Source organism: Theropithecus gelada, chromosome 10 (genome assembly GCF_003255815.1).
Source record: "Theropithecus gelada isolate Dixy chromosome 10, Tgel_1.0, whole genome shotgun sequence".
NCBI classification, from domain to species: Eukaryota; Metazoa; Chordata; class Mammalia; order Primates; family Cercopithecidae; genus Theropithecus; species Theropithecus gelada.
Genome location: NC_037678.1, coordinates 20,045,045 through 20,071,082, shown reverse-complemented (window position 1 = coordinate 20,071,082; position 26,038 = coordinate 20,045,045). Strand labels below are relative to the sequence as shown.

General features: G+C 49.5%; 1 protein-coding gene across 2 annotated transcripts; it reads right to left on the bottom strand.

Moving 5' to 3' along the window:
• Positions 1-1,660: 1,660 nt before the first annotated feature.
• Positions 1,661-14,291, bottom strand: SEC14L3 (SEC14 like lipid binding 3). Of its 2 annotated transcripts, XM_025399614.1 has the most exons (12): positions 14,149-14,291; positions 12,736-12,811; positions 12,441-12,484; positions 12,248-12,307; positions 10,735-10,923; positions 9,273-9,368; positions 8,663-8,723; positions 7,324-7,407; positions 4,520-4,626; positions 3,990-4,129; positions 3,745-3,914; positions 1,661-2,563 (listed from the first exon to the last, which is right to left on the bottom strand). In XM_025399614.1, the coding sequence occupies exons 1-12, from the start codon at positions 14,200-14,202 to the stop codon at positions 2,442-2,444; spliced, it is 1,203 nt and encodes a 400-aa protein (XP_025255399.1). In that variant the 5' UTR covers positions 14,203-14,291; the 3' UTR covers positions 1,661-2,441. The 2 variants fall into 2 exon arrangements, with proteins under 2 accessions (XP_025255399.1, XP_025255400.1); XM_025399615.1 differs by lacking the exons at positions 12,248-12,307; positions 12,736-12,811; positions 14,149-14,291 and having other exon boundaries at positions 2,442-2,563; positions 12,441-12,452.
• Between the last annotated feature and the right edge of the window lie 11,747 nt (positions 14,292-26,038).

Below are 26,038 nucleotides of genomic sequence, written 5' to 3'. Positions count from 1 at the left end.
TGGCCAGGCTAGTTTTGAACTCCTGACGCCAAGTGATCCGCCTGCCTTGGCCTCCTAAAGTGTTAGGATTATAAGCATGAGCCACTGCACCCGACCATGCTTTTTTTTTTCCTTTCTAAATCTGACAACCCTCACTTTCTCTTCTCTTCCTTCCTTTTTCCTTTCCCCTTCCTCCTCCCTCCTCCTTCCCTGCCAGCTTAGGAAGAAGGCAGTCTTGTTCCGTTCTGACGAATTGTTATAGAGGAGTGGTGGGGGTGAAGAGGTGACGGGGTGAGGGGCAGCCTCAGTTCCAGGCCTATTTCTGCCACCTGTGGGGCTGAAGGTACAAGGCCAGTGCCTTTGGGAGCTCAGTTTCCCATCTATAAAGCAGATATCAGATTTTGCATCCACAGGTGCATGTGGGAAAGTGCTTGCTGCTGCTGAATATTTTCTTGACCAGCCTGAATCAGACCTCATAGCCTGCCCACGGATGAGCTCAGCCCTCCGTCCATTTGTTTCCAAGGAGCCTCTCATGGCATCAGCCTTTGGTTCCCATTCATCCCCATTCCCTGGTGTGATCTGGCTCCCCCTGGCAAGAGTTGTGTCAGGGGTTGGGGCTCAAGCCAGCCTCTTCATGTCCCTGAATCACAGCAGAAAGCTGGGAAGGAAACTCTGGGGTCCTGGCCTTTCCCCTAGTCACCCAGGGTCATGGCGAGTGTCAGGGCGTCGTGCTTCACAGATGCCATGTGAGCAGCGGACAGGATGCTGGGCTGAGGAGCACAAGCCCTGCCCCACTCTGCTGTGAGTTTCCTTGGACGAGCTGCTTAAGCATTGTGGGTCTCCATGGCCTATCACCTCCTCTACCCACAAACAGGGACTGGAGAGGGTGACATGCACAGGACACTTCTACTGGAAGGTCTAGAACAAATAAGTCATGTCTTCTTACTGCCTTTGTAAAAGTGGAATCTTAGGAGGTGGTATTCTTAGTATGTTCCTTTTTTTTTTTTTTTTTAATAGAGATGTGGTCTTGCTATGTTGCCCAGGCTCGTCTAAAACTCCTGGGCTCAAGCGATCCTCCCATCTCAGCTTCCCCAAGGGCTGGGATTATAGGCAGGAGGCGGTATTATGAGGTAATTGAGGGCAATGTCATTGAAGTAAAAAAAACAAAAACAGGCCAGGCATGGTGGCTGAGGCCTGTTATCCCAACACTTTGGGAGGCTGAGGGGAGCAAATTGCTTGAGGCCAGGAGCTTGAGACAACATGGGGAAACCCCATCTCTGCAAAAAATACAAAAAATTAGCCAAGTGTGGTGATGCCCACCTGTAGTCCCAGCTACTCAGGAGGCTGAGGTGGGAGAATGGCTTGAGCCCAAGAGGTCAAGACTACAGTGAGCCATGATTGTACCACTGCACTCCAGCCTCGGTGGGCAACAGAGCGAGACCCTGTCTCAAAAAACAAACAAACAAACAAATGAATAAACAAACAAACGAACACCCCCTGCCCCAGGTCCTGGATCTGCCACCCAAGCTGTAAGATGTTGAGTGAGTGGCTTCACCCCTCTGAGCCTCCGTTTCCTTATCCATAAAGTGCCTTGGGGATGGCATGAGAATAAAACATGCTAAACTCACAAAGCTCTTGGCACAGTTTCTGGTACACAGAGACCACTCACCAAATGATCGTTGTTGTTTCCTTTATTATGATTATGCCAGATGTGACTATCTTTGCTTCCAGGAAAGTTTCTAAATCATAAGCTATGTGCAACAAGGGAAGTGGGTAAGGGTGGGAAGCTGAGTGTGCAAGTCAGACAAAGCCTGATGTAGGCAACTCCTATCAGAGGTATGTGGCCTTTGTGGCTGGGGCCCTCAAAAGACAGTCACTGCCAGAAATCTGGAGACTGAATTGTCTGGGTCTCCAGAAGAGAGTCCAACCCCACCACACCTCTGCTCCTGTCCAAGGTGCTGAAATCCACCCCACATAAGCTCCTCCTAGTCATGTACAGCCATTGAGTCGCCTGCACCCTACCTTCTGGTCCTCCATTCAATGCCACAAATATACAGTGAGCATCTACTATATATAGCGAGTGGAAATAAAAAGGATTTAGATATGTCTCCAACCCAAGTTGCTCACAGCCTTATGGAAGGAATTCAAGCATACACACTTGCCTTAGGGTAGGTGAGGACAAAGGCTAGGGGATTCATTTTGCCATTTATTGAGTTTCAGTGACACCCACTTCTTGTCTTTACCCTTGTTTTTTCCTCTTCTGAAATGTTGGTACCCTCCAAGGTTGTGCCTCTCATACCTTTCTTGATCTGACCACAGCAGATGAGTTTTCCCCTGGGCATCTCTTTCTCACTAACGTCATAGAGTCAGGAGGACTAACAATCAATTTCAGGGAGGGAGGGAGTGTAGGATATAGAGAGGAATCAGAAGGTTAGGAGGTCTCTGAGAAGAGAGGGAGCCACCTAGACAGGGGTGAGCTCCTTATCATATTTCTGCATGCCCTCGTCAGGGAGCAGGACCTCCACCGTGAAGCTGACCTTCTTGGCGTGCACAAAGCTATAGGTGTTGTCGAAGCGTAGGACATCTGGGGGACAGATGGAAAGATGGGCATTGGGCTTGGCTTTACACACTCTTTGTTCCACCCCCGGCCAGGGAGGAGGACAGGCTTGTGTTCCCACTGGCTTTCTTTGCCAAGCTGGGCCAAGCTCCCACCACGCCTCTTCCCTTCCCCATGGGAACTGCCACCCCAAGCAGGTCCTGTAAACAGACACCAACCTCCTCTTGGCGTGTGCCCAGGCCTGGCTTTACTGGCATGGAGAACAATGGTCATTACATCCCATTGTCTCATACCTGGAGACACACATGACAGGGGTGTGAAAGCTCATGCTTGGGTTCATCAGAGACCTCCCAGCCCCCTTGGATGAAGTGGGGTTCTGGAGCAGGCCTGCTGGACACTCTTTGCTTCCTCACAAGCACCCCAAAAAGCAGGTGTTGGCCGGGCACGGTGGCTCACGCCTATAATCCCAGCACTTTGGGAGGCCGAGGTGGGTGGATCACTTGAGGTCAGGAGTTTGAGAGCAGCCTGACCAGTGTGGAGAAACCCCATCTCTACTAAAAATACAAAATTAAGTGTGGTGGCGCATGCCTGTAATCTCAGCTACTCGGGAGGCTGAGGCAGGAGAATCGCTTGAACCTGGGAGGCGGGGGTTGCGGTGAGCTGAGATTGCACCATTGCTTACACCACTGCACTCCAGCCTGGGCAACAAGAGTGAAACTCTGTCTCAAAAAAAAAAAAAAAAGAAAGAAAGAAATAAAAAGAAAAAGCAGGCATTATAACTCCTGGCTCACAGGTGAGCAAACCAAGGGTCCTTCCCAGATTGTTCAGACTTTTGCCCAGGACTATGCAGCTACCTGGAGGCTGGGGCGGGACCCTGGAACCACACAGCTTTGCGGCTCTGCACAAGTTGATTTATTTTTCAGAGCCTCGGTTTCCTCATGTGGAAAACTACTCTATCACTTGTTGTCTGTATTCTGCAGTCCAGGTGCCCCCAATCCCTGCAGGGCCTGTGTGTCTCTGGCTCCTGGTGCACAGTAGGTGCTCATGAATATGGACTGAGTGAGCGACTGTATGAATGAATGGTGCTAACCTAGGCTGTGTGTCCCTGAATGGGGGAAGGGTGTCACTGCCCCTCTGTTTCCTTCTCTAAAGCATGGGACAGATGGCTCTAGCCTTTCAGAGCCAGGTCCCAGCTGGGGCAGACTTACAGACGCCGGCCTCTGAGCAGGTGAGGCTCCCATCCTCGGGCACCATGTGGGCGTTGTAGCGCTGGCTGGGTAGAACCTCTGTCATCTCCCCTGCCCGCTGTCGCTCCCCCATCTTGGTCTTCAGGAAAACTCCGAAGCCGATGTCCGCACTGTCAGATGAGAACTGCCACCTGTCAGGGGGAGGGGGAGGAGACAGGTTGCCGCCCAGCCTGATGGGTCTCTGAGGGGTTAGGGCCTGTCCCTACCTGAGGACACAGCCTGGAAACAGGATCTCGTATTCCACTTGGTGTGACGAGCCGCGGTTGATTTGCACCGAGTGCTCGTACTGAGTCTTCACCTGGTCCCGCACGTACATGGACTTGGGGATCTCGCCGCCATAGTTGATCTGCGGACGTGGGATGAGATGGGCTTGCTCCCCTCTCCTGGCCGTTGTTCATGTTTCTCCTGCCTGAGACACTTTCACCACCTCCTGGAAGTATCCTCTTCATCCTAGCCCCACTCTCCCACTTCCTCAAGTCTTCTTTGACCATCCAAGCTGGGTCAGTGCTTCTGCTGGGAGCGTCCCCTTCCAGCTCATCCCTCTGGGTTAAAATTCTCCCATTTCTTGTTTGCCTTTACAGCTGCTGAGAGCTCTGTAAGGGCCAGGGTTGTATTGACTAGCTTAACACCCAGTTCTTGGGGTCTCTCTGTAGGTAATTGTGGATGAATGACTGGGTGGAAAGGGAACCCAACTTAGTTCTTGAACCTTTCTTGTCCCAGGAAGAGCTCTTTGTACCTTGGTTAAACATTTGGGGTTTCCATCTGGGTCAGTCAGGGTGCCCCCGAACTGGGCAGGCAGTTCCTCAGGACTGATGAGTTTCAGCAAACCTTCCTTCCAGTTATCTGGGAGCAGTGGGACGCAAGGGAGGTTAGCAAGCATGGAGGGGACCAATTGGCCTCCCACATCCACCAGGATGACCTGAACTGGAGGAGAAGCCCTATAGGAGGTAGGCTGCCAGGGCCAATTCCCCAGTGTCCTAGGCCTGGGGCTATAGGAAGTGTCTTTCTCAGCACTGCATTGCTGTGGAAATGTGTTTCCCACCTTGATAGATGAATCAGCACTTTTTATGTCTCTTTGAGACAGTGTCTCACGCTGTTGTCCCAGCTGGAGTGCAGTGGCATGATCATGGCTCACTGCAACCTTGACCTCCTGGGCTCAAGTGATCCTCCCACCTCAGCCTCGCGAGTAGCTGGGACTACAGGCATGTACCACCATGCCTGGCTAATTTTTTTTTTTTTTTTTTTTTTTTTTTTATAGAGATAGGGTTTCACCATGTTGCCCAAGCTAGTCTCAAACTCCTGGCCTCAAATGATTATCCACCTGGGCCTTCCAAAGTGTTGGGATTACAGTTGTGAGCCATCATGCCCAGCCTACAGCGCATATATATATATATATATATTTGTTGTTGTTTGTTTGTTTTGTTTTGTTTTTTTTGTTTGTTTGCTTTTTTGAGACAGAGTCTTGCTCTGTTGCCCAGGCTGGAGCGCAGTGGTGCGATCTCAGCTCACTGCAACCTCCGCGTCACAGGTTGAAGCAATTCTCTACCTCAGCCTCCTGAGTAGCTGGGATTACAGGTGCCCACTACCACACCTGACTAATTTTTATATTTTTAGTAGAGACGGGGTTTCACCATCTTGGCCAGGCTGGTCTTAAACTCCTGACCTTGTGATCCACCTACCTCAGCCTCTCAAAGTGCTGGGATTACAGGCATGAGCCACCACGCTCAGCCAACAGCACATTCTTGAAGATCTTCCAGTCATGAGCAGTGAAGCTAAGAGTTATCTAATTGCCTCAAGGAGACTTTAGAGCTCAATGACATCAATGGCCTTATTGGGATCACTCTGTGAGTAAGTGGTGTGCCCAAGTCAGACCTCCTAGTGGGGGACGGACAGCCTTGGGCCTTTGGAGGGACCCTCCACACCTCCCTCTGCCTAATCACCATGACCATGTTTATTACTGTTCTTCATGCCCTATGCAAAGCTCTAAGAGTTCTGGGTCCTGGCTGTTACCATGCCCCAGCCTTGTGGCTAATTCAGGCTACCCAGTCCCCCAACCGCCTCACTTTAGCCATGGGAGATTCCATCTCTACAGTGGGATTAAGGGGAAGACCACAATGTCCCACACACCAGGGCCAAATGAGCAGAGTCGCATGGGGCAGAGGCTGTGGACTTAAGGCCTGGACTGTGCTGGTAACCCACGCTGCTCCAGGCTTTGGAAGGCTTAGAAGACATGAGCCTGGATCCTTCAAACCAGGCCCTCATAATCTATCAAGTTCCCCATCCCAGTGAAATTGGGTAGAGGCAGAGGCTCGGGTACCAGGAAGAAAGAGAAAGTAAGGATTTGTAGGCTCCGCCTCACCCCTGGATCTTCAGTTCTCCTAATTCTGTGATCTGACTATCCTGCTTGGGAGAAGTTTTCCCCCAAGCCAGGGTTGTTGGTTTGGGTTTAAGAACTATTTCCCTTTTATCTCTTTCTCTCAGCCTGTCACTTGTTAAACACGGCTATTTTCCTATTTATAAAATTAATACATATTATTATACAGTTTAGAAATCATAGACAATACAGGTAATAAAATTAAAAACCACATGATTTCTCACTATCAACAAATAAATATTTTGTTGTTTTCTCTTCTAGAAATAAATATTTATTGTACATATATTTGTTTTCATAAAAGTAAGATAATATTTTTAGTTTAATCTTATTTTAGTTTATGCTTATGAAGATAAGTTTATAATCTACTTTTTAAAACTTAATGACATTTCCATGGCATTAAATATTTACACATAGCATTATTTTTCATGACTGCTCCAGAATTCATCAAATGCATGCACCATTATTTATTTATCCAGTCCTTTCTTGTTGGACCTCCTTTCTCTGAATTGTGACTACTCTTTCTGCTCGTCTGCCTCATCCTCTTCAACCGAGGTTGCCTTTAGAAGCACTAAGCTTATGAATGTTGAAAAGAAACCAAGACTTATATACCAGAAATTGCCTAGCAACCAAACTGAAACCAATGAGGTGGTAGGTGTGGAGGCCTTGTCCACCAAAGGGGTATTACAGGGAAAAGAGCAAAGGTAGCAGATTCTTTAGGGTAAAACCCACTTCACTGTTGGGAAGAAGGAGCCTCTGACTAGATGATGTGTAGAGTCTGTTGTTTTGAGATAGGGTCTCACTCTGTTGCCCAGGCTGGAGTGCAGTGGTGTGAACACGACTCACTGCAGCTTCAAACTCCTGGGCTCAAGTGATCCTCCCACCTCAGCCTCCTGAGTAGCTGGAATTACAGGTGCGCACCACCACACCCAGCGAATTTTTAAATTTTTTGTAGAGATGGGGTCTTGCTATGTTGCTGTGGCTGGTCTCAACCTCCTGATCTCAAGCAATCCTCCCGCCTCAGCCTCCCAAAGTGCTGGGATTATAGACGTGAGCCACTGCACCCAACCTAATGTGTGGAGCTCTAGATGGGGTAATGGGACAACCTCACTCCAAAGGTCACGTAGAGAGGTCAGGAAATTGAGCTGAAATTGAGTTGTGTTACTTACTTCCCAACACAATAATTTTCCTGCGAGTGTCCTCACTAAGGAATGGTTTCATGAGGTTGTAGCCCACAGGGAACAGTTTGGTAGCTGGAGAGATAGAAGTAAGGATAATGGGAAGAAAAGAATTACATTGAGCAATCCCCTCCATAACGGTTATAGCCAATGATACAGAGGAGTCGTGACTAACCCTGGTCAGTTCCAGTGTCTGTCCTGCACCAAGTGAACCATCCAACCAACAAGTCAACCAGCCAACTAACAGCCAACGAACCAATCACGCAATGCAATAATCAACCACCCATTCAGTCAACAAACCAGCCAAACATTCAAGCTGCTAATCAGCCACCTATTCAGTCAACCAATAAACAAGCCAACCTACCACATAATCGGCCACCTAACAAATCAGCCAAACAGCAAAGCAATCAGCCGATGGAACAGCCAGATAACCACTCAACTAACTGTGTTCTCTAGCCAGCCAGTCATCCAAATAACCAGTCAGCCAATCATCCAAATAACCAGCTAGCCAGTCATCCAAATAACTAGACAGCCGACTCTCCAAATAACCAGCCAGCCACCATCCAAATAACCATCTAAGATTCAGCCAAACAACAAACCAGGCAACCAGCGAACCAACCTGCCAACCAGCCATCAAAACAACCTGCCAACCAAAATGCCAACCAGCCACTCAATCAGTCAACCAAGCTAAGAACTAGCCAACCAAGCAGCCAGCCAATTCTCCAACCAACCACCAGTCAGTCAACTAGCCAAGCAACCAACTGGCCAGTCAACTGAACAACCAATCAAGCAACCAACGGATCAACCAACCAGCCAATCACCAAACATCCATCCATCCTTTCATGTACCCACCAACCCAAACAGCAATCACCCAAATACCTATGCAGCATCCACCATGGACCCAGGCCTGTGATGGCTACAACAAAAGTGGAGAATCACAGCCCGTGCCTTCAAGGAGCAGAAAACTCAGCCAGTAAAGCAGGATGAGCACAAATAAAACAGCTGGAGATCCCTAAAAGGCAGCAAACAGGAAAGGCGGCACCAGTTGCCAGTGCCAGAGGCAGTCTGGGGAGGGAGAGATCATCATGGACAGGAGAAATAAGGGAGGATCTCTGGGAGAGCTGGGACTGGAGTTGCCTTCTCTTGCAGTAAGGCCAACCCTAGAAGTTACCATTTATTGAGAACTTACTCTATACCAGGCATTCTAAGTGATCTGCATACAGCCAAGAAACCAACCTGCCTCTCAACAATCCTGGGACAAAGACAGTGTTATCATCCTCAGCGTACAGAGGAGGAAACAGAGGCACAAGTGAAGTCATTTGTCACACACCTTTCACAATGAGCATGAACTTCAGGGTCTCTGGGTAATTCTCTTCAAGGAGGCCAAAGAACTGTGGAAGCAAGAGAGATCCCTTCAGAGAGCACATCGCGTCTTCTCCTACCTCCATCTCCTTTGCAATCTCCTGTTGGGAGGTTTCAGATGGCTCTGGAGGGCTTTCCTTCATGCCATCACCTCCACTGGCCTCTGGAGGGAACCTTCTCACCTCAAACTATTATAACCATACTCTAATAATAATTACGTAATAATCGTTTTTAGTAAATATTATAATAATTGCAGTATAAAAATAATGACTACTATTTATTAAATGTTCACTATTTGCCAAGCAGTGTATATACACTTTACATAACAACTTGCTGAAGTATCCCTACATTGCTATCCCCATTTTGTAGGTGAGGAAACCAGCATGGAGAGGGTTTGGTGGAAGCTGGCACGTGTGGTCTCAGCACAGTGTTGTCCCTGAAACCCATTCTGTGGGATCTTCTAGGAAACATATTAAGGCCTTTTGGGGTTTGAGTCACAATGAGGGAGGCCAGGACATTTTTTAAACTAAATCTTGGCTCTCAGTGAGCAGCTGGGTCATGGCAGGCCTTCTCCTCACCTCCTGGTATACTTCTACCAGAGGTTTCCAGAAGTGTTTCAGTCCCAGGCCCTCACAGTCAAATATCATCACGATGGTCTCAATCTTCTTCCCTAGCTGCAGGATGAGAGCAAGAAGTAGTTGTGGGGTTCAGGGTGTTGGCTTGGGAGATGGTAACCCAAGTACATGACACCTTGGGGCTTCTTCTAGCCGCGACTCTGTCCTCAGAGGAACAAGTGGACAAACCAGTGAATGCATTTCCCCACTCATCCGTCCATCCATCCATCCACCCACCCACCCACGCACCCACCCCCTTATATGTCAATTTACCCATCAATTAATTGACCCATCCATCGATTCATATTGTCATTAATTTATTCATCCTTCATTTTTCCAGCTGATATTTATCAAGCACTTTTTTTGTGTGTGCCAGACACTGAAAGTGTAATGAATAATGCCTAATAACCCACAGTTCTTGTCCTTAAAAAGTTCACTGGCTGGCTGGGGAGATGACAAGCAACCAGGTCATTTGGATCCTATGATAAGTGCTGCGATAGGTCAGCACAAGGGCTGCAGGGATACAGAATGGTTATTTAACCCAGGTGGGGGACTCAGAGAAGGTGACATCTACGTTTCAGACCTAAAGGACAGATAGGAGAAAGTCAGGGGAAGTTGTGGGAGGTAGGTGTGTGTGGTGGGAACCAGGGTTGTTCAGACAGAAGGAATAGCAAGGGCAAAGAAAGGCTCAGAGGGAATGGCAATAGCTACCGTTGTTGAGAAATATGTATTAGGCCCTGTGTGCTAAACTGCATACTTGCATTATCTCATTTCGCTTTTGCAACCATTATTTATTAATATCCCTGTTTTATAGGTGAAGGAGCTGAGGCTCAGACAGGTGACATATTCAAAACACTAAAAAAACAAAACAAAACAAAAAAAACCCATCAACCAAGAATTCTATTCCAGGCCCAGTACAGTGGCTCATGCCTGTAATTCCAGCACTCTGGGAGGCCAAGGCGGGTAGATCACAAGGTCAGGAGATCAAGGATTCACCATCCTGGCCAATATGGTGAAACCCCGTGTCTATTAAAAATACAAAAATTAGCCAGGTGTGGTGGTGTGCACCTATAATCCCAGCTACTCAGGAGGCTGAGGCAGGAAAATCGCTTGAACCTGGGAGGCAGAGGTTGCAGTGAGCCAAGATCACACCAGTGCACTCCAGCCTGGGCGACACAGCAAGACCCTGTCTCAAGAAAAAAAAAAAAAAAAAAGAGTTCTATTCCCAGCAAAAGTATCCTTCAAGAAACTGTCTTTCTGTGACTGTGACTTTTCAAGGCCACACAGCTGGTAAGCAACAGAGCTGGTGTTTGACCCCAGAGCCCTCTGACTGCGGTTGTAGAGAACACAGGTGTGTTTCTATGACCAATCCCCCTGGCAGCCTCACCTGCCCCCAGCCATCTGCCCCACCTGGCCTGGGCCTCACCCTCTCTGTCTGCAGGTCACACTCATGCAGGATGCGCTCACAGTCCCTCATCTTGGTCTTGAGCAGGTCCTGCTTGGTGACTGAGAAGAGCAGCCCCTTGGGATCAAGTGGCCCAATGATGTCATACCACACGGGGCAGCCATCACGGTCATAGCCACACAGGCCCCCAGGCATGTACTTCTGGATCACCTGGGCATGAAAAGATGCACAGAACTTGGCATTACACACCTCCCTTGAGACCCACAAACCAGGCTGACCTGGGTGGCCCAAGCCTACACACACCATGGTATAAAGCACTGTCCCTCCCTGGAAAGTAGAGCTATTGTCTCAGGTGAGAAAGCTGAGGTCCTGCAGGGCAGGGCCTTGCCCACAGAGGGTAAATGGCAAAGCCAGGTCTCAGCAGGCCCCAGGGCTTCTAAGGTCTGCCCCGATGTCTCCCATGTCCCTTTCTGTGGAGGAGAGTAGGGTTTAGTGACGGAGAACACAGATTCTGAAGGTTAACAGAGCTGGCTGAAAAACAGACACTGGCTGGGCATGGAGGCTCATTCCTGTAATCCCAGCTACTCAGGAGGTTGAGGCAGATGGGATCTCCTGAGGCCAGGAGTTTGAGACCAGCTTGGGCAACAGAAGGAGACCCTGTCTCTACAAAAATAAAATACATTAGCCAGCCATGGTAATACACATCTGTAGACTTGGGAAGCTGAGGTGGGAGAATCACTTGAGCCCAGGAGTTCAAGGTTGCCGTGAGCCATGATCGTGCCTCTGCACACCAGCCCTGGCAACAGACTGAGACTCCATCCATAAAAGAAAGAAAAAAAAAAAAAGCAGATACTGCTGCTTCTCTACTGTGTGTCCTTGAGCAAGTGACACCACCTCTCTGAGCTCCATTCTACCTCCTCTTTTGTAAAACGGTTTGGATAATCCCTCACTCTTGGGACTGCTGGGGAAAGTCCCTGAGATAATATAGGCAAAGCAGACTGCGCAGCTCAGGGTACATGCCCTACAAGTGAAGATGCGACCATTACTCTACTAAGATGCCAGTGGTGGCACCATTCTCATCAGTGCCTTGATAGGCTAAACTTCTTTCCCACCCAGACAGGATGCTTTAGGCAATGCCCTAGGGGGCGGGGGTGCAGAAGCACAGGCTAACCGTGGTGGTTAAGAGCCTGGGTTTAGGGGGCCAAACAGGCCTGAGCATAAATCGCAGCCCTGTGTTGGGCTATGGGACTGTGGGCAAGTTACCTAATTTTTGCTGGGCTTGTGTCCTCATCCACAAAATGGGGACAATAGTATCCATCATTGTGATGATTAAAGAAGCTCATGCTGCTAACGTCTTAACCTAGGCCTGGACCTCGCAAGCCCCCGGGAAACATTCATTATTACTATAGGAAAGGAGACTGTGGGCCTGCGGGTTCCACATGCCTCTCAGCCTTGCTGCCCCTCATTCATGGTCCCCAGTGACCTTAAGCGGTATGTCCATGAAAGACTGAGGTGTTTGGCGGTGTTGGCTCACCTCTGGGGGCTGCCAATCAAGGATATGATCAATATCCATGGTCTTCCGGAACTCCATGTACTGAAAGGGAAATGAGTGGTAAGACCCCACTGGGCTCCCAGCGCCCTGAGAGCGGGGATGGAACGAGGGGCTTGAGACATGGATTGCCCCCGACAAAACCCCTCCATAAATTTCCAGAGTGGATACGTCTCACCTTGCGGAGCATAGCCTCTGACTTCTGCAAGTCAAAATTCCGAGCTGTGGGAAAACAGAAGGAAGGTGTGAGGCAGGAAAGACGCCTTGTCTTGCTCCTGGCCAGTGGGAGCTATGGAGGATGCTGGGGGCTGGGGTAAGACCTCTCTCCCCTACCCCCTTCCCTCCTCTGGACCTGAATATGTGAAGCAAGATTGTGTGGATGGACCCTGAGAGCCATGAGACACTCTGGATCAGTTGAGACCAGGCCCCTCTTGATGCTCCCTGATCCCAACCTCTCCCATCTCTGCCCTCACCTCGGAGCCAGCGTAGAAGGAAATAATCATCAGGGTTGGGCAGGGCGGGAAGCACATCCTGGACATTTTCTCGAAACTGGCAAGAGAGATGCTAGTTAAAGTGGCTCTCTCACATTGAGCCTTGGCCTCCAGACTCAAAGACTGTTTTCATAACCTCTCCTTTCCTCCCACATACAAAATGGCCCACATTGATAAAAGGATGGGTTAATGGTTGAATAGAAGGAGAGATGGATCACTGGATAGGTGGATGAATGGGAGGATAGATGGATTAATAAATGGTTAGAAAGAAGAACAGATGGGTGAGTGGGTAGGTAGATGAAAAGAGGAAGAAGAAATGAATGGATGGATGGATGGATGGATGGATGAGTGGGTGGGTGGATAAGTCAGTGAATGGACAGAGGAGAGATGGGTGGGTGATGGAGAGAAGGAAAGATGGATAGGTGGATGGGTGGGTAGGAAGATGGATGTGTGAATGAAAGAAAGGATAAACAGGCCAGGTATGGTGGCTCATGCCTGTAATCCCAGTGCTTTGGGAGGCTGAGGTTGGTGGATCACCTGAGGTCAGGAGTTTGAGACCAGCCTGGCCAACATGGTGAAAACCCATCTCTACTAAAAATAAAAAAATTAGCTGGGTGTGGTGGCGCACGTCTGTAATCCCAGCTACTCAGGAGGCCGAAGCAGGAGAATTGCTTGAACCTGGGAGATGGAGGCTGCAGTGAGCTGAGATCCCTCCACAGCCCTCCAGCCTGGATGACAGAGCAAGACTCTATCTCAAAAAAAAAAAAAAAAAAAAGAAGAAGAAGAAGAAGAAGAAAGGATAAATAATTGGGTGGGTGAATACGTAGATTGGAGTTTGGATGCATTCTTAGTTCCCTCCATGTGTTAGCTCTCAAAACATCTGCTTTTTTTCATCCCATCTTCTATTAAAACATGGTTAGTAATTACATGTCCTCTTCCTTCTTTAGCTCTTTGAATGACAACAGCTTCTGCTCTGTCTCTCGGGCTTTTACAGTTTGGTCATCTTTCAGGATCCCAAGGAGAAAGGGGTTAAAGGGCAGACCAGCAGCATCTTTCAACTCCTACCTATGGTGCCTGGGAGAGAGGAAGGGGGGTGCCTGGCTGCCAGGTAAACCTCTCTGGTTCTGGCTCCTGGATGAGAAGAAGTCAGGCTCGATCTTGGGTGGGCACCACCCACGCTATTGCCTGGAAGTGGTGCTAGTCCCTCAACCCCCACCCTGGACAGGGTTGATGTCACTGGGCACTGTGGGGCTTGACCCTTTGGGAGGTAACACCAAAGAGACAATGTCAAGGACATGCTGAATCAACTGAGTGGGGCAGGGTTCCAGCCACTCCTTTCCACCCCCCAGCCCCTTTCCCCTGGTCTTCTGGAACTCCAGGGGGAGGGGCTCTCACCTTGGCCAGGGTCTCTGCCTGTTTGGGGCTCAGGTCTCCGACTCGGCCACTCATGGTGCTGGCTGAGGCTTGAGGAGTGGTGGCCACTATAGGCAAGAGGCCAAGTCTAGTTTGTCAGCCCTGACCCAGCTGGGTCCTTTTGCCCCCACTCCTGGGCGTGGCTCCAAGTGCCTCCTCATTGGCCAACTGTTTAAATTGCACGTTACATAATTGGGATTAAGTGAGGTCCCGTGCTTGGCTTGGGGACAGATCTGGGGGGGCAGGCGGGCATGGAGCATGTGCCAAATGTCCCCTGCCAGGAGGAGGCAGCTGGGAGGAAGGGAGGCTGGCCTCCCGTGACCTTGGAGCCCAGGGTGAGTGCCTGTAGAACCCGCTGACCCTCCCAGGCCTCCAGTGACCACTGCCCTGGAGAAGGGGGAGTTTCAGGGAAATGAGGACCACGCCTTGTGGGTACCCTTTCTCCCTGAGACCCAGTCTTCACACACTTAGGATTCTGCAGAGATCACCCCCCTCTACCCAGCTCTGACAGGGTAGGATTCTGAGGCTTGGCCGGTGTAGTAAACAGTTCATTCACTTTGTTGGGGGTGGGAGGCCCAGGTCCTTCTTTTGTAACAAATGTCCACAGTCAAGAGGACAGATGGGCCGGGCGCGGTGGCTCAAGCCTGTAGTCCCAGCACTTTGAGAGGCTGAGACGGGCGGATCACGAGGTCAGGAGATCAAGACCATCCTGGCTAACACGGTGAAACCCCGTCTCTACTAAAAACTACAAAAAACTAGCCGGGCGAGGTGGCGGGCGCCTGTAGTCCCAGCTACTCGGGAGGCTGAGGCAGGAGAATGGTGTGAACCCGGGAGGCGGAGCTTGTAGTGAGCTGAGATCCGGCCACTGCACTCCAGCCCAGGCGACAGAGCGAGACTCCGTCTCAAAAAAAAAAAAAAAGGGGGACAGATGGCATCTTTTGAATGTCACTTGCTTCATTTATAAAATGGGGCTGTTAATGCTTGCCCTGCCCTCCTTCTGTGGTTGAAGGGAAGATCTAATGAGACACAGGGACTGTCAAGGGTTGTGTGTATCTAAAGGATACTCCCTGTCAGCTCTCCTGGTACCCCCAGGAGCTGTAAGCTTCAGCTCCAGGAAGGGAGAGACCCTGTTATCCATGACTCCCTCTGAAGAAATCATCAGCTTGAGACTGCAGCGTGGCCATGTGGCTGCATGGCCACATCTCGGCCTTGAACGGGTCTGCATGGGTTGAAACCACCCTGGGCTAGCCTCAGCCCCAGCAGCTAGGCTAGCCCACACCATTCTGCCTAGGACTTTTCTAGGTCCCCTACTCCTGGGGCATCCTGGGTACCTACCCTTGAGCTACAATGGGCCTCTATTCTGGGCTAACCCAGGGTCTCTTTAGGCTAGTAGATGTTGGTCAGTATCAGACACCTTCTCAGGGACATCTTCCTTGCTCTGGGGTGCTGATAGAGTTGGACCGGGAAGGAGAAGGCAGGGCTGACGCTGGCCATTTCTGTCTGCCTGGGGAGCCTGTGGCATGTACTCAGGAACAGTTAGGTAACTGTCCACACCCCAGCCCTACCCCATTTCACATTCCAGCCTCAATTTCTGCAAAGCCCCAGCTGTCTACACCCACTTCCTGCCAGGCCAGTAATGTACAGAGATTGGGTTCCTCCACTGCCCTCTCCCGAGCCACTAATCCTGCCCATTTCTCACCAGTCTCCTTTCTCACCCTAATCCCTATAAGGTGAGGTGTGCTAGTTACTTCTGGGGGCATCAGAGACTGCAAAGGAGAGCCAGGAGGGAGGGTTGGGGGTCTCCCCAGGAGTTGTAAGCCTTCACACTGAGCTCTTTTCCCGACCCAGACCACAAATTTGTCAAGCACCTTGCTATGTTCACAAATCCTCATCAGCCACAGTGCCACTCCATAGAACTTTCTGTGATGGTAGACATTTTCTGTCTGGGGTGTCCTGTTAGACATATCTGGTAGCCACTGGTTACATGTGAAATATGGTTAGCATGACTGAGGAACTGAAGTTTTAATTGAACTGGATTTTGATACATTTTACTTTAAGTTGTTCAATCTGGCTAGTGGTTACCATATTGGATGGTACAGGTGGACCATATTTCTTTTATTTTGTTTTATTTTATTTTTGAGACAGGGTCTCACTCTGTTGCCCAGGCTGGCGTGCAGTGGCATGATCTTGGCTCACTACAACCTCGACCTCCCCAGGCTCAATCAATCCTCCCACTTCAGCCCCCCGAGTAGCCTGGACTGCAGGCACATTCCACCATGCCCTGCTAATTTCTTGTATTTTTTGTAGAGATGGGTCTCATTACAGGCATTACCTCATTTTGGCCTGGTGCAGTGGCTCACACGTGTAAACCTAGCACTTTGGGAGGCCGAGGCAGGTGGATCACCTGAGGTCAGGAGTTCCAGACCAGCCTAGCCAACATGGCAAAATCCTGTCTACTAAAAATACAAAAATTAGCTGGGCGTGATGGCGGGTACCTGTAATCCCAGTTACTCAGGAGGCTGAGGCAGAAGAATGGCTCGAACCTGGGAGGCGGAGGTTGCAGTGAGCCGAGATCGTGCTACTGCACTCCAGCCTGGGGTACAGAGTGAGACTCCATCTCCAGCGCATTACCTCATTTACATCTCAGAACATACCTGTGGTATCAGGTAGGTACTATTAAGCCCATTATACAGATAAGCAAACTGAGGTATAGAGAAGTAAAGTAACTTATCCAGGGGTAAACCCATGCAATTAACCACTCTGCTGTTGTGCTGTGAAGCTATCCCATAGTCTCGGCTCTAGGAGCTTCCACCTTACTTAGGGAGAGAGCCCAAGGATAAAAGTCACCTATATGTGATGCAGCTCGTATCTGAGCCAGGCCTTGAAGAAAGGAAGGATTTTGATTTACGGAGAGCAAAATAAAGGGCATCCCAAGTGGAGGGGATGGCACAGGCAAAGGCGTGGAGGTGGGAAACTGAGAAGCATGTGGAGGGGTGGTGGGGAGATTACAGCAAACAAGACAGATGAGGACCCAGCTTGCACAGAGCTCACAGTCTCCCATTGGTGGGCATTCCCTCTGTGCTGGGAGCTTTATATCACTATCCAATCATTCGGAAGCAGGTATGGGTATTCTCATTTTACAGCCAAATAAATAGAAGTTCAGAGAGGTCAAGAAACTTTTCTGAGGTCACACAGCCAGTAAATGAGGAGCCAGAACTTGAACCCAAACCTATCTGACTCTGGATTACACAGCCCACCCTGCTTTCCCCTGGAGGGCTTAATATTGTGCCCAGAATATAGTAAGTGCTCAATTAATGGTCTACATTATCATTGTGTGGAAGCCTGGATCTGCCTGGATTCAACCTGGATTCGGGCTGCAGGGTGTCTTGGGGCCAGAAGGGTTAATTTTGCCTGCTTTGAAACAAACGTCTTGGGGAAGGAGAGCCCCCCAGCCTGCCCCCCAAACCCCAGAGCACACTGTCTCCAGGTAAGGTCCCATGTGTGTTTGGCTTCTCATTTACAAAGCTCTCAGGGGACCATGGCAACAACTACAACGTAAACAACCGCAGGTGGGTAGATAGAGTTGCTTGCACCCCTAACCGTGGCACCTCTCCTTCCAGCCAGTTACTAGGAAATCTGAAAGAGCTGCCTCTTCCAGTCCATCCCTGGCACATTCCTGATCACCTCCCCCGCTAGGATGGACCTTGCCAGAAGCAGTTGGGTAGGTCTAAAGGGGCCCCTTCCGGGGGTACAGGAGCCTCGACATAGGGCAGGCATCACTGGAAGGAGGTGAGTGGGGGGCATTTAGACCACACAGATGTGAAGTGGGTGGCCTAAAAAGGGGAGATGAAGGCCAGGTGCCGAGGCTCACACCTATAATCCCAGTGCTTTGGGAGGCTGATGTGGGAGGATTGCTGGAGGCCAGGAGTTTGAGATCAGCCTGGCAACGTGGGGAGACCCTGTCTCTTCAAAAAATTTAAAAATTAGCTGGGCATGATGGTGTACACCTGTAGTCCCAGTTACTTGGGAGGCTGAGGCAGGAGGATCCCTCAGGCCCAGGAGTTTGAGGTTGCAATGAGCCTTCATAGGGCCACTGCACTCCAGCCTGCGCAACAGAGTGAAACCTTATCCTTTAAAAAAAAAATAAAAGGGTTATGGGGAGATGGAAAGGGATTGGGGTGCAAATCTCCAGACCCCAGTGATGCTCTCAGCAGCACCTGCGACAGTCCACTTTCTATCTTTTACCTTTGGGCAGTTTCATCTCCTTTAATAAATTTTAAAAAAATTAAGCATGATATAATTCATATATCACAAATTCATTCTTTTTAAAAATAGAAGGTATCAAGTTTTATTATCATTTTATTTAAAAAAAAATCAGTAACAGACAAGACTGTGAGAGACAGCTGCAGAGAGGTGCTCACCTCAACACCACCCGAGGAAAAGGTCACCCGGGGTAGAAGAAGACCCTGGGTGCAGCAAGGGAGGGTCATTCCTGTCACCCCAGCCAGTGGGGTCAGGAGGAGGCACCACCCACCCAGGCTGAGCCAGGCTCAGGTAATAGTAGCCTAAAACAATAGCCAAGGAAGTTAGAGTCAGATGTCTGGTTCCTCTATAGAAACTAAAGACAACATCTTAGCATATATTTTCAAGGCATTTTTTCAGAACCCTGGACCCCTCCACAAAAGGATCCACTAAAGACTGAACTCTTTGTTGTAAATTTCTATTTACAAGACACCTGCAGCCCGAATCCAGGTTGATTCCAGGCAGATCCAGGCTTCCACACAATGACAATGTAGACCATTAATTGAGCACTTACTATATTCTGGGCACAATATAGTGAAGGGCTTAGAGGGAGTCACAGCCACCAGCCCAAGTAACCGGGACCACCAGCCCAACAGGCCTCTCCTCTCTGGAGAAGCAGGGTCCCAGATAACAGGGCCCAGCTGGAACCTCATCAGCCCTTCCCCATCTCCCCTCCCCTTGCACAGGGAGACAAGGGTCATCCCAGCACAGCTGAGGCTGTGACTTGAGAAGCCAGTTGCATTCTCTAGAACGGTGCTGTGCAACAGATGGAAATGCGCCCTCTGTGTGGTCAGCACGGTAGCCACGAGCCACATATGGTGACCGAGTGAGCCCTTGAAGTGTGGTTAGTGCAACTGAGTTTGATGGAGCGGGGGTCCCTCTTCGGGGCCTGCTGGGCTCCCCACAAGCATGGAAATAAAGGAAAACCTTGAGTTCCTTCCGGGGAAATTCCAAGCCCCTACCTAGCCCTGAGAAGTAAATAAGCAACTTGATAACCAAGAAGGTAATAGTAGCCTAAAACAATAGCCAAGGAAGTCAGAGTCAGATGTTTGGTTCCTCCATAGAAACTAAAGACAACATCTTAGCATGTTTCTGAGTTGTTTTTCAGAAACCTGGACCCCTCCGCAAAAGGATCGGGTGAAGATTGAACTCTTTGTTGTAAATTTCTTCCTGAAGGGTTTAGAGGGAGTCACAGCCACCAGCCCAAGCTAACATTCTTTTCTGTTGACCCCAAATTTTTAAACAAACCTTCTTTACTTTAACCAATTGCAAATCAGAAAATGTTGACTCTACCTATGACCTGTAACGCTCAGCTGCAAGATACCCCACTGTTTTAGGCCAAGACCCATGTGTAACCTCCACACAATGATTTTGTCTATAAATTCGGTTTTCCTGAAATTTACCCCTGCCTTTAAAAACCCTTACCTGCAAACCATCAGGGAGGTCAGGGTTTAAGCCTTAGCTGCCTGGTCCTCTTTGCTGGGTGCCCTGCAAATAAACACTTTCCTTTCTATTGCTACAAAAATATCAGAATTGATATCTGGACTTACTGTGCCAGGCGAGCAGACGCCGGTTCAGTTCCAGCACAGGAGGAATGAATTAACTTCATGTGATTTTAGTTGACTTAAATTTAAACAGCCACACGTGGTTACTGTGTTGGATAGCACAAGCCTAGAGCTTAGAGAAAACAAACCAAAGAATGCCAGCTGAGTCCCAGGCACAAGGCAGAAAGAGGGTAGAATGGGTTACTTCAGCTATTCCAGCCCAGTGAAAAGGCACCAGGGGCCAGGTGCGGTGGCTCATGCTTGTAATCTCAGCACTTTGAGAGGCCAAGGCAGGTGGATCATTTGAGGTCAGGAGTTCAAGACCAGCCTGGCCAACATGGTGAGACCGCCCCCCCCGCACCACCAAATCTCTCCAAAATTGCAAAAATTCACCGGGCGTGGTGGTGGGTGCCTGTAGTCCCAGCTACTCAGGAGGCTGAGGCATGAGAATCGCTTGAACACAGGAGGTGAGCTGAGATTACACCATCGCACTCTAGCCTGGGTGACAGAGGGAGACACTGTCTCAAAAAAAAAAAAAAAAAAAAAAAAAAAGGCACCAGGAATGGGGCAAGAGAAGAGGCCAAAATGCACCCAGCCACATAAAAATTCACTCACTCAGCCAGGTGCAGTGGTTTATGCCTGTAATCCTGTAATCCCAGCACTTTGGGAGGCTGAGGCAGGTGGATCACCTGAAATCGGGAGTTCAAGACCATCCTGGCCAACATAGTGAAATGGTGAAACCCCATCTCTACTAAAAATACAAAAATTAGCTGGGTGTGGTGGCATGCGCCTGTAGTCCCAGCTGCTCAGGAAGCTGAGGCAGGCGAGTCACTTGAACCTGGGAGGCAGAGGTTGCAGTGAGCATCACACCACTGCACTCCAGCCTGGACGACGGAAGGAGATTCTGTCTAAAAAAAAAAAAAAAAAAAAAAAAACAGGCCGGGCGTGGTGGCTCATGCCTGTAACCCCAGCACTTTGGGAGGCCAAGGTGGGTGGATCACTTGAGGCCAGGAGTTTGAGATCAGCCTGGCCAACATGGTGAAACCCTGTCTCTACTAAAAATATTTTAAAATTAGCCAGGTATGGTGGTGAGCACCTGTAATCTCAGCTACTTGGGAGGCTGAGGCAAGAGAATTGCTTGAACCCAGGAGGCAGAGGTTGCAGTGAGCTGAGATCACACCATTGTACTCCAGCCTGGGCAACGGAGTGAGACTCTGTCTCAAAAAAAAAACAAAACAAGCAAAAACTTTGCTCACTCAAGCACCCACTCAACATCAAACTGGAAATAGCACTCTATTTCCTGAAAAAAAATTTACCTATTTTTCTAGAAGCAAGGAATAATAATATGTTATAAGAACACAGACACAAATATCCCACTGTTCTCTTCATTATATTTTGGGATCTGCTGAAAAAAAGTATGCTTCAGCAAAAGCTACTTCTTAGAGGAAGCAGATTCAGAACAGACCAAAGTCATGAGCAAGGGAGTGTGAAGAATTAAAAAAAAAAAAAAAAAAAAAAAAGAATGGAAGCTAAGCTATGAAGATGCAAAGGCATAAGAATGATAGGATGTACTTTGGATGCTCACGCCTGTAATCCCAGCACTTTGGGAGGCCAAGGCGGGCAGATCACGAAGTCAGGAGATCGAGATCATCCTGGCTAACACGGTGAAACCCCGTCTCTACTAAAAATACAAAAAATTAGCCGGGCGTGGTTGCAGGCGCCTGTAGTCCCAGCCACTTGGGAGGCTGAGGCAGGAGAATGGCGTGAACCCGTCTCTACTAAAACTACAAAAATTAGCTGGGTGTGGTGGTGCATGGTGTCACCATGTTGCCCAAGATGATCTCAAACTCCTGAGCTCAAGCAATCTGCCTACCTTGGCCTCCCAAAGTGCTAGGATTACAGGCATGAGCCACCGTACCTGGCCTTGATATGGATGCTTTATTGCTTAGTTTCATCTCCCTTCTTCTTTCAGAAGTTAAAATTAAATATGATCATGATGACGATGTTGATAATACTGCTGCTGCTGCTGTCTGTACTACACAATACTAATAGCCACCAAGAAGTCAAGACTCTCTGGAGAAGCCTCCAGAGACCTCTGAGTTGGGAACACAGCTCCTGGTCAAGTTCATAGGTGCTTCCCTTTCCTCTTTCATACAACACCCTTGCTATTTATTTTAGGAATAGGTTGCTATGGTTACAGGAACAGGGGGAGGATAGTGAATGATTCTATAAAGTGAAAGAGGCCTTAATTTGTATATTGTCTAGGGTAGGAGCTGGCACATCTCGTCCCACAATGCCTGGGGTCACCCAAAGGGCATCAAGTGTCCCAAATTCTTCATGCCAAACTGATCTCTGTTTTCACTGGCATTTGTGGCAAGCCTGTAGTGCCTAAGGCTACTGGGGAGAGGAACTGGGTCTGAGGGTGATCACCAACAAAAGAGCCCAAGCAATTGTCATTCCTCTCCCAACCCTGGGCAAATAATCTGCAAATAGTTCAGAAACGGATGCTGCTGAAACATGGGCCTGGCTATCTGGGTTTGAATCTTAACTTCACCTCTAATGTGTTGTGTGATCTTGAGTCTCACAAGGAAACTGAGGCTGGTAACATCCCCTTCTTACAGGGTACTGAGATGGCCAGTGTAGAAGAGACCAATAAGGTACCTTACCTACTTAGCACATGCTAAGTGATCAATAGCATAGGCTTTTACTGCTATTACGAGGCTAGTCACCCAGCCTGCTTTTAGCTCCACGACTAGGACACAGCTAGGCGAGCCCATCCTTTCCTGTTCCTTCTCCCCTCTTCTGTGGCTACCCTGCCCTACCCTTTTCTTGGGTCTCTCTGCAGTGCTGGGTCATGCTGCCAGACTCTACCCTTTGGCAGTGCTCTTGGTATGACCCAACCTGGGTATGGATGGTCCAGGGAAGCACATGGAGTCTCTGGAGTCAGACATCCTGAGTTCCAATCCTGGTACCACCACTGAGCAAATGACTCTGTTTCTGAGCCTCACTTTCCTCTCCTGTAAACAAGAATAACTATGTTTATTTTATTATTTTATTTTATTTTATTTTATTTTATTTTATTTTATTTTATTTTGAGACAGAGTCTCACTCTGTTACCAGGCTGGAGTGCAGTGGCGCGATCTTGGCTCACTGCAACCTCTGCCTCCCGGATTCAAGTGATTCTCCTGCCTCAGCCTCCCGAGTAGCTGGGACTACAGGCAGGCGCCACCACACCCAGCTAATATTTGTATTTTTAGTAGAGATGGGGTTTCACCATGTTGGCTAGGATGGTCTTGATCTCCTGACCTCGTGATCCGCCTGCCTCAGCCTCCCAAAATGCTGGGATTACAGGCGTGAGCCACCATGCCCGGCTTAGCTATGTTTATTTTATAAGGCTGCCATGAAGATTAAACAAAGTAGCATAGACAGAGCAGCAAGCTTATGAAGGTGCTTAGTAAATGGTATCTGTTTTTTGTTTGTTTGTTTGTTTGTTTTGTTTTTAAAAACGTCTGGGAAGTGCAGCTGGGGCTCACTGCTGAGGGTGAGCAGGAGACAGACACAAGGCAGATGATGACTCTGTCGTGTGACTAGCACTGGACCAGTTGCTCTTCGAGTGTGGAGAAGGGACCCTAACTGATAGGGCCTGGGTGGCGGTGTAGCCTAGGGAAGGCCTTTCAAGGCAGGGTTCCAGTGCCCTCGAGCGTGCATTTAACAAGGTTGGAGAGGAAGTCCTAGGCTGAAGGCATGGCATGAGCAAAGGCAGGGAGGCAGGGAAGAGCTTGATGAATTGGTGAATTCAAGTCATAGGATGTGTCTGGAACTGGGGTGCAGTGGCCAGGTTGCAGAGGGCCTTGCAAGCCACCACTGACGCTGATTTTACCCAGGGGTATATGGTGCGCTAGAGAAGGGCTTATGCAGAGAATGATGCAATCAGATTTGCATTTCAGAAAGATTTTATTCTGGCTGCCCTGTGCAATCTGGACAGGAGTGGGTAGGAATGGGCACAGAGAGGGTGCGGTGGCTCACGCCTGTAACCCCAGCACTCTGGGAGGCCAAAGTGGGAGGATTGCTTGAGTCCAGGAGTCAAGACCAGCCTGGCCTTCATAGCAAAACCCTATCTCTACGAAAAATAAAAAATTAGCCAAGCATGGTGGTGTACACCTGTAGTCCCTGCTACTCAGGAGGTGAGGTGGAAGGATCGCCCGAGCCTGGGAGGTCGAGGCTACCGTGATGATTGCACCACTACACTCTAGCCTGGGCAACAGAGTGAGACCCAGTCCCAAAAAAAAAAAAAAAAAAAAAAAAAAGAGAGCCTGGAAGCGACAGACCCAGGATCTAAAACGAGGTCAGGCTGCCTTTTTTCATCACTCCAGGAGGCCCCAGCCTGGGCCTGGGGAACTTGGCTTCAACCGGCCTGGAAAGTGACCTTCCAGTGAGCCGATGCTAACTGGCCGCCCCAGTTTACGCTCCCAGTGGACAGAGGTGCGGCTGGCCCAACACTGTCCCCTGGTGGTTAAAAGCAGAAGGCCCCTGAGCATCGCTCAGTTTGGGCCGGGCCTCCTCCCTGCCCGCACACAAGTGTGCTGTCTGGTAGATGGACACAGGTTCACGGCTTACCTCTCCCGCTTCATGTTGTGTGATGTGATAAGTCACTTCCTGCCCTGAGTCTCACTTTCCTCATCTGTAAGCTGGGGATGGTGCTTCCTGCCTCAGCTTGGGCCTGGCACACAGTAGGTATTTGGGCATGGAGCTGGCACCACATTTCCCACCGAGATGCACAAACGTCTGGGCAGCTTTCTCCCAATTCTGGGCCTTCCCTCCACCCCAGGAACCCAGCACCTCACTTTGTCCCACTGTGTGGCCCCCTGCCCCACACTGGCCTTCCCTGCAGGGGCCCAAAGCCATCAACCCTCATCTCCCCCGCTTCAGGGTGGGGACCCCAGTGGCAGCTGACTTGGGTACTGGTTCCAAGTCTTCCACTGGACACAGAGGCTTTGGCCAAGGCACTGCCCCCTGCTGAGCTTCGGTTTCCTGGCCTATAAAATGGGGCTATAATCTCTGTCTGCTTCAGGACTTAATGTGAAGGAGCTGTGCAAACTGTGGAGTGCTGTGCCATGAAGCTCTGGTGAAGACCTACTCTGAGCACTGCCTAGACTTTCTCACAGTGGTGTCCTCTCTGGCTTGGGCTCCTTGGGCGTTGAGGTGGGCTGGGGCAGGTGAGCCTTTCCAACAGCCATTGAAACACCCCCACTGGGGCCTGGTGTGGTGGCTCATGCCTATAATTCCAACACTTTGGGAGGCCAAGGTGGGAGGACCACTTCAGGCCAGGAGTTCAAGACCAGTCTGGGCAACATAGTGAGACCCTATTTCTTTTCTTTTCTTTCTTTTTTTTTTTTTTTTTTTGAGACGGAGTCTCACTCTGTCGCCCAGGCTGGAGTGCAGTGATGCGATCTAGGCTCGCTGCAAGCTCCGCCTCCCGGGTTCACGCCATTCTCCTGTCTCAGCCTCCAAGTAGCTGGGACTACGGGCACCCGCCACCATGCCCGGCTACTTTTTTCTATTTTTTAGTAGAGATGGGGTTTCACCGTGTTAGCCAGGATGGTCTCGGTCTCCTGACCTTGTGATCCACCCACCTCGGCCTGCCAAAGTGCTGGGATTATAGGCATGAGCCACCGCGCCCGGCCGTGAGACCCCATTTCTAAAAAAAATAAAAAAATAATTAGCCAGGTGCAGTGGTGCACACCTGTGGTCCCAGCTACTCAGAAGGCTGAGGCAAAAGGATGATTTGTGCCAGGAGTTCAAGGCTGCAGTGATCTATGACTGGGCCACTGCATTCCAGCCTGAGAAACAGAGTAAGACCCTATCTCCAAAAAAAAAAAAAAAAAAGAAAGAAAGAAAAGAAAAGAAAAAAGAAAAAGAAAAACACGCCAGTGGGTCCACGACCTGCTGCCCTCCTCACCTGCCTCTCCCCAAAGACTGTGGTTCTTTTGGCAGCTGCACCATTCATGGATGCGTATATGTATCGC

What these genes read in the sequence shown, in the direction of transcription:
- SEC14L3 (XM_025399614.1), bottom strand. Translation starts at nt 14,202, where the DNA reads ATGAGTGGCCGAGTCGGAGACCTGAGCCCCAAACAGGCAGAGACCCTG. An exon ending in CCTTCTACGCTGGCTCCGAG is followed by an intron (nt 12,485 to 12,735) that starts GTGAGGGCAGAG and finishes GTTTTCCCACAG; the next exon opens with CTCGGAATTTTGACTTGCAG. An exon ending in TTGATTGGCAGCCCCCAGAG is followed by an intron (nt 10,924 to 12,247) that starts GTGAGCCAACAC and finishes TTTCATGCCCAG; the next exon opens with GTGATCCAGAAGTACATGCC.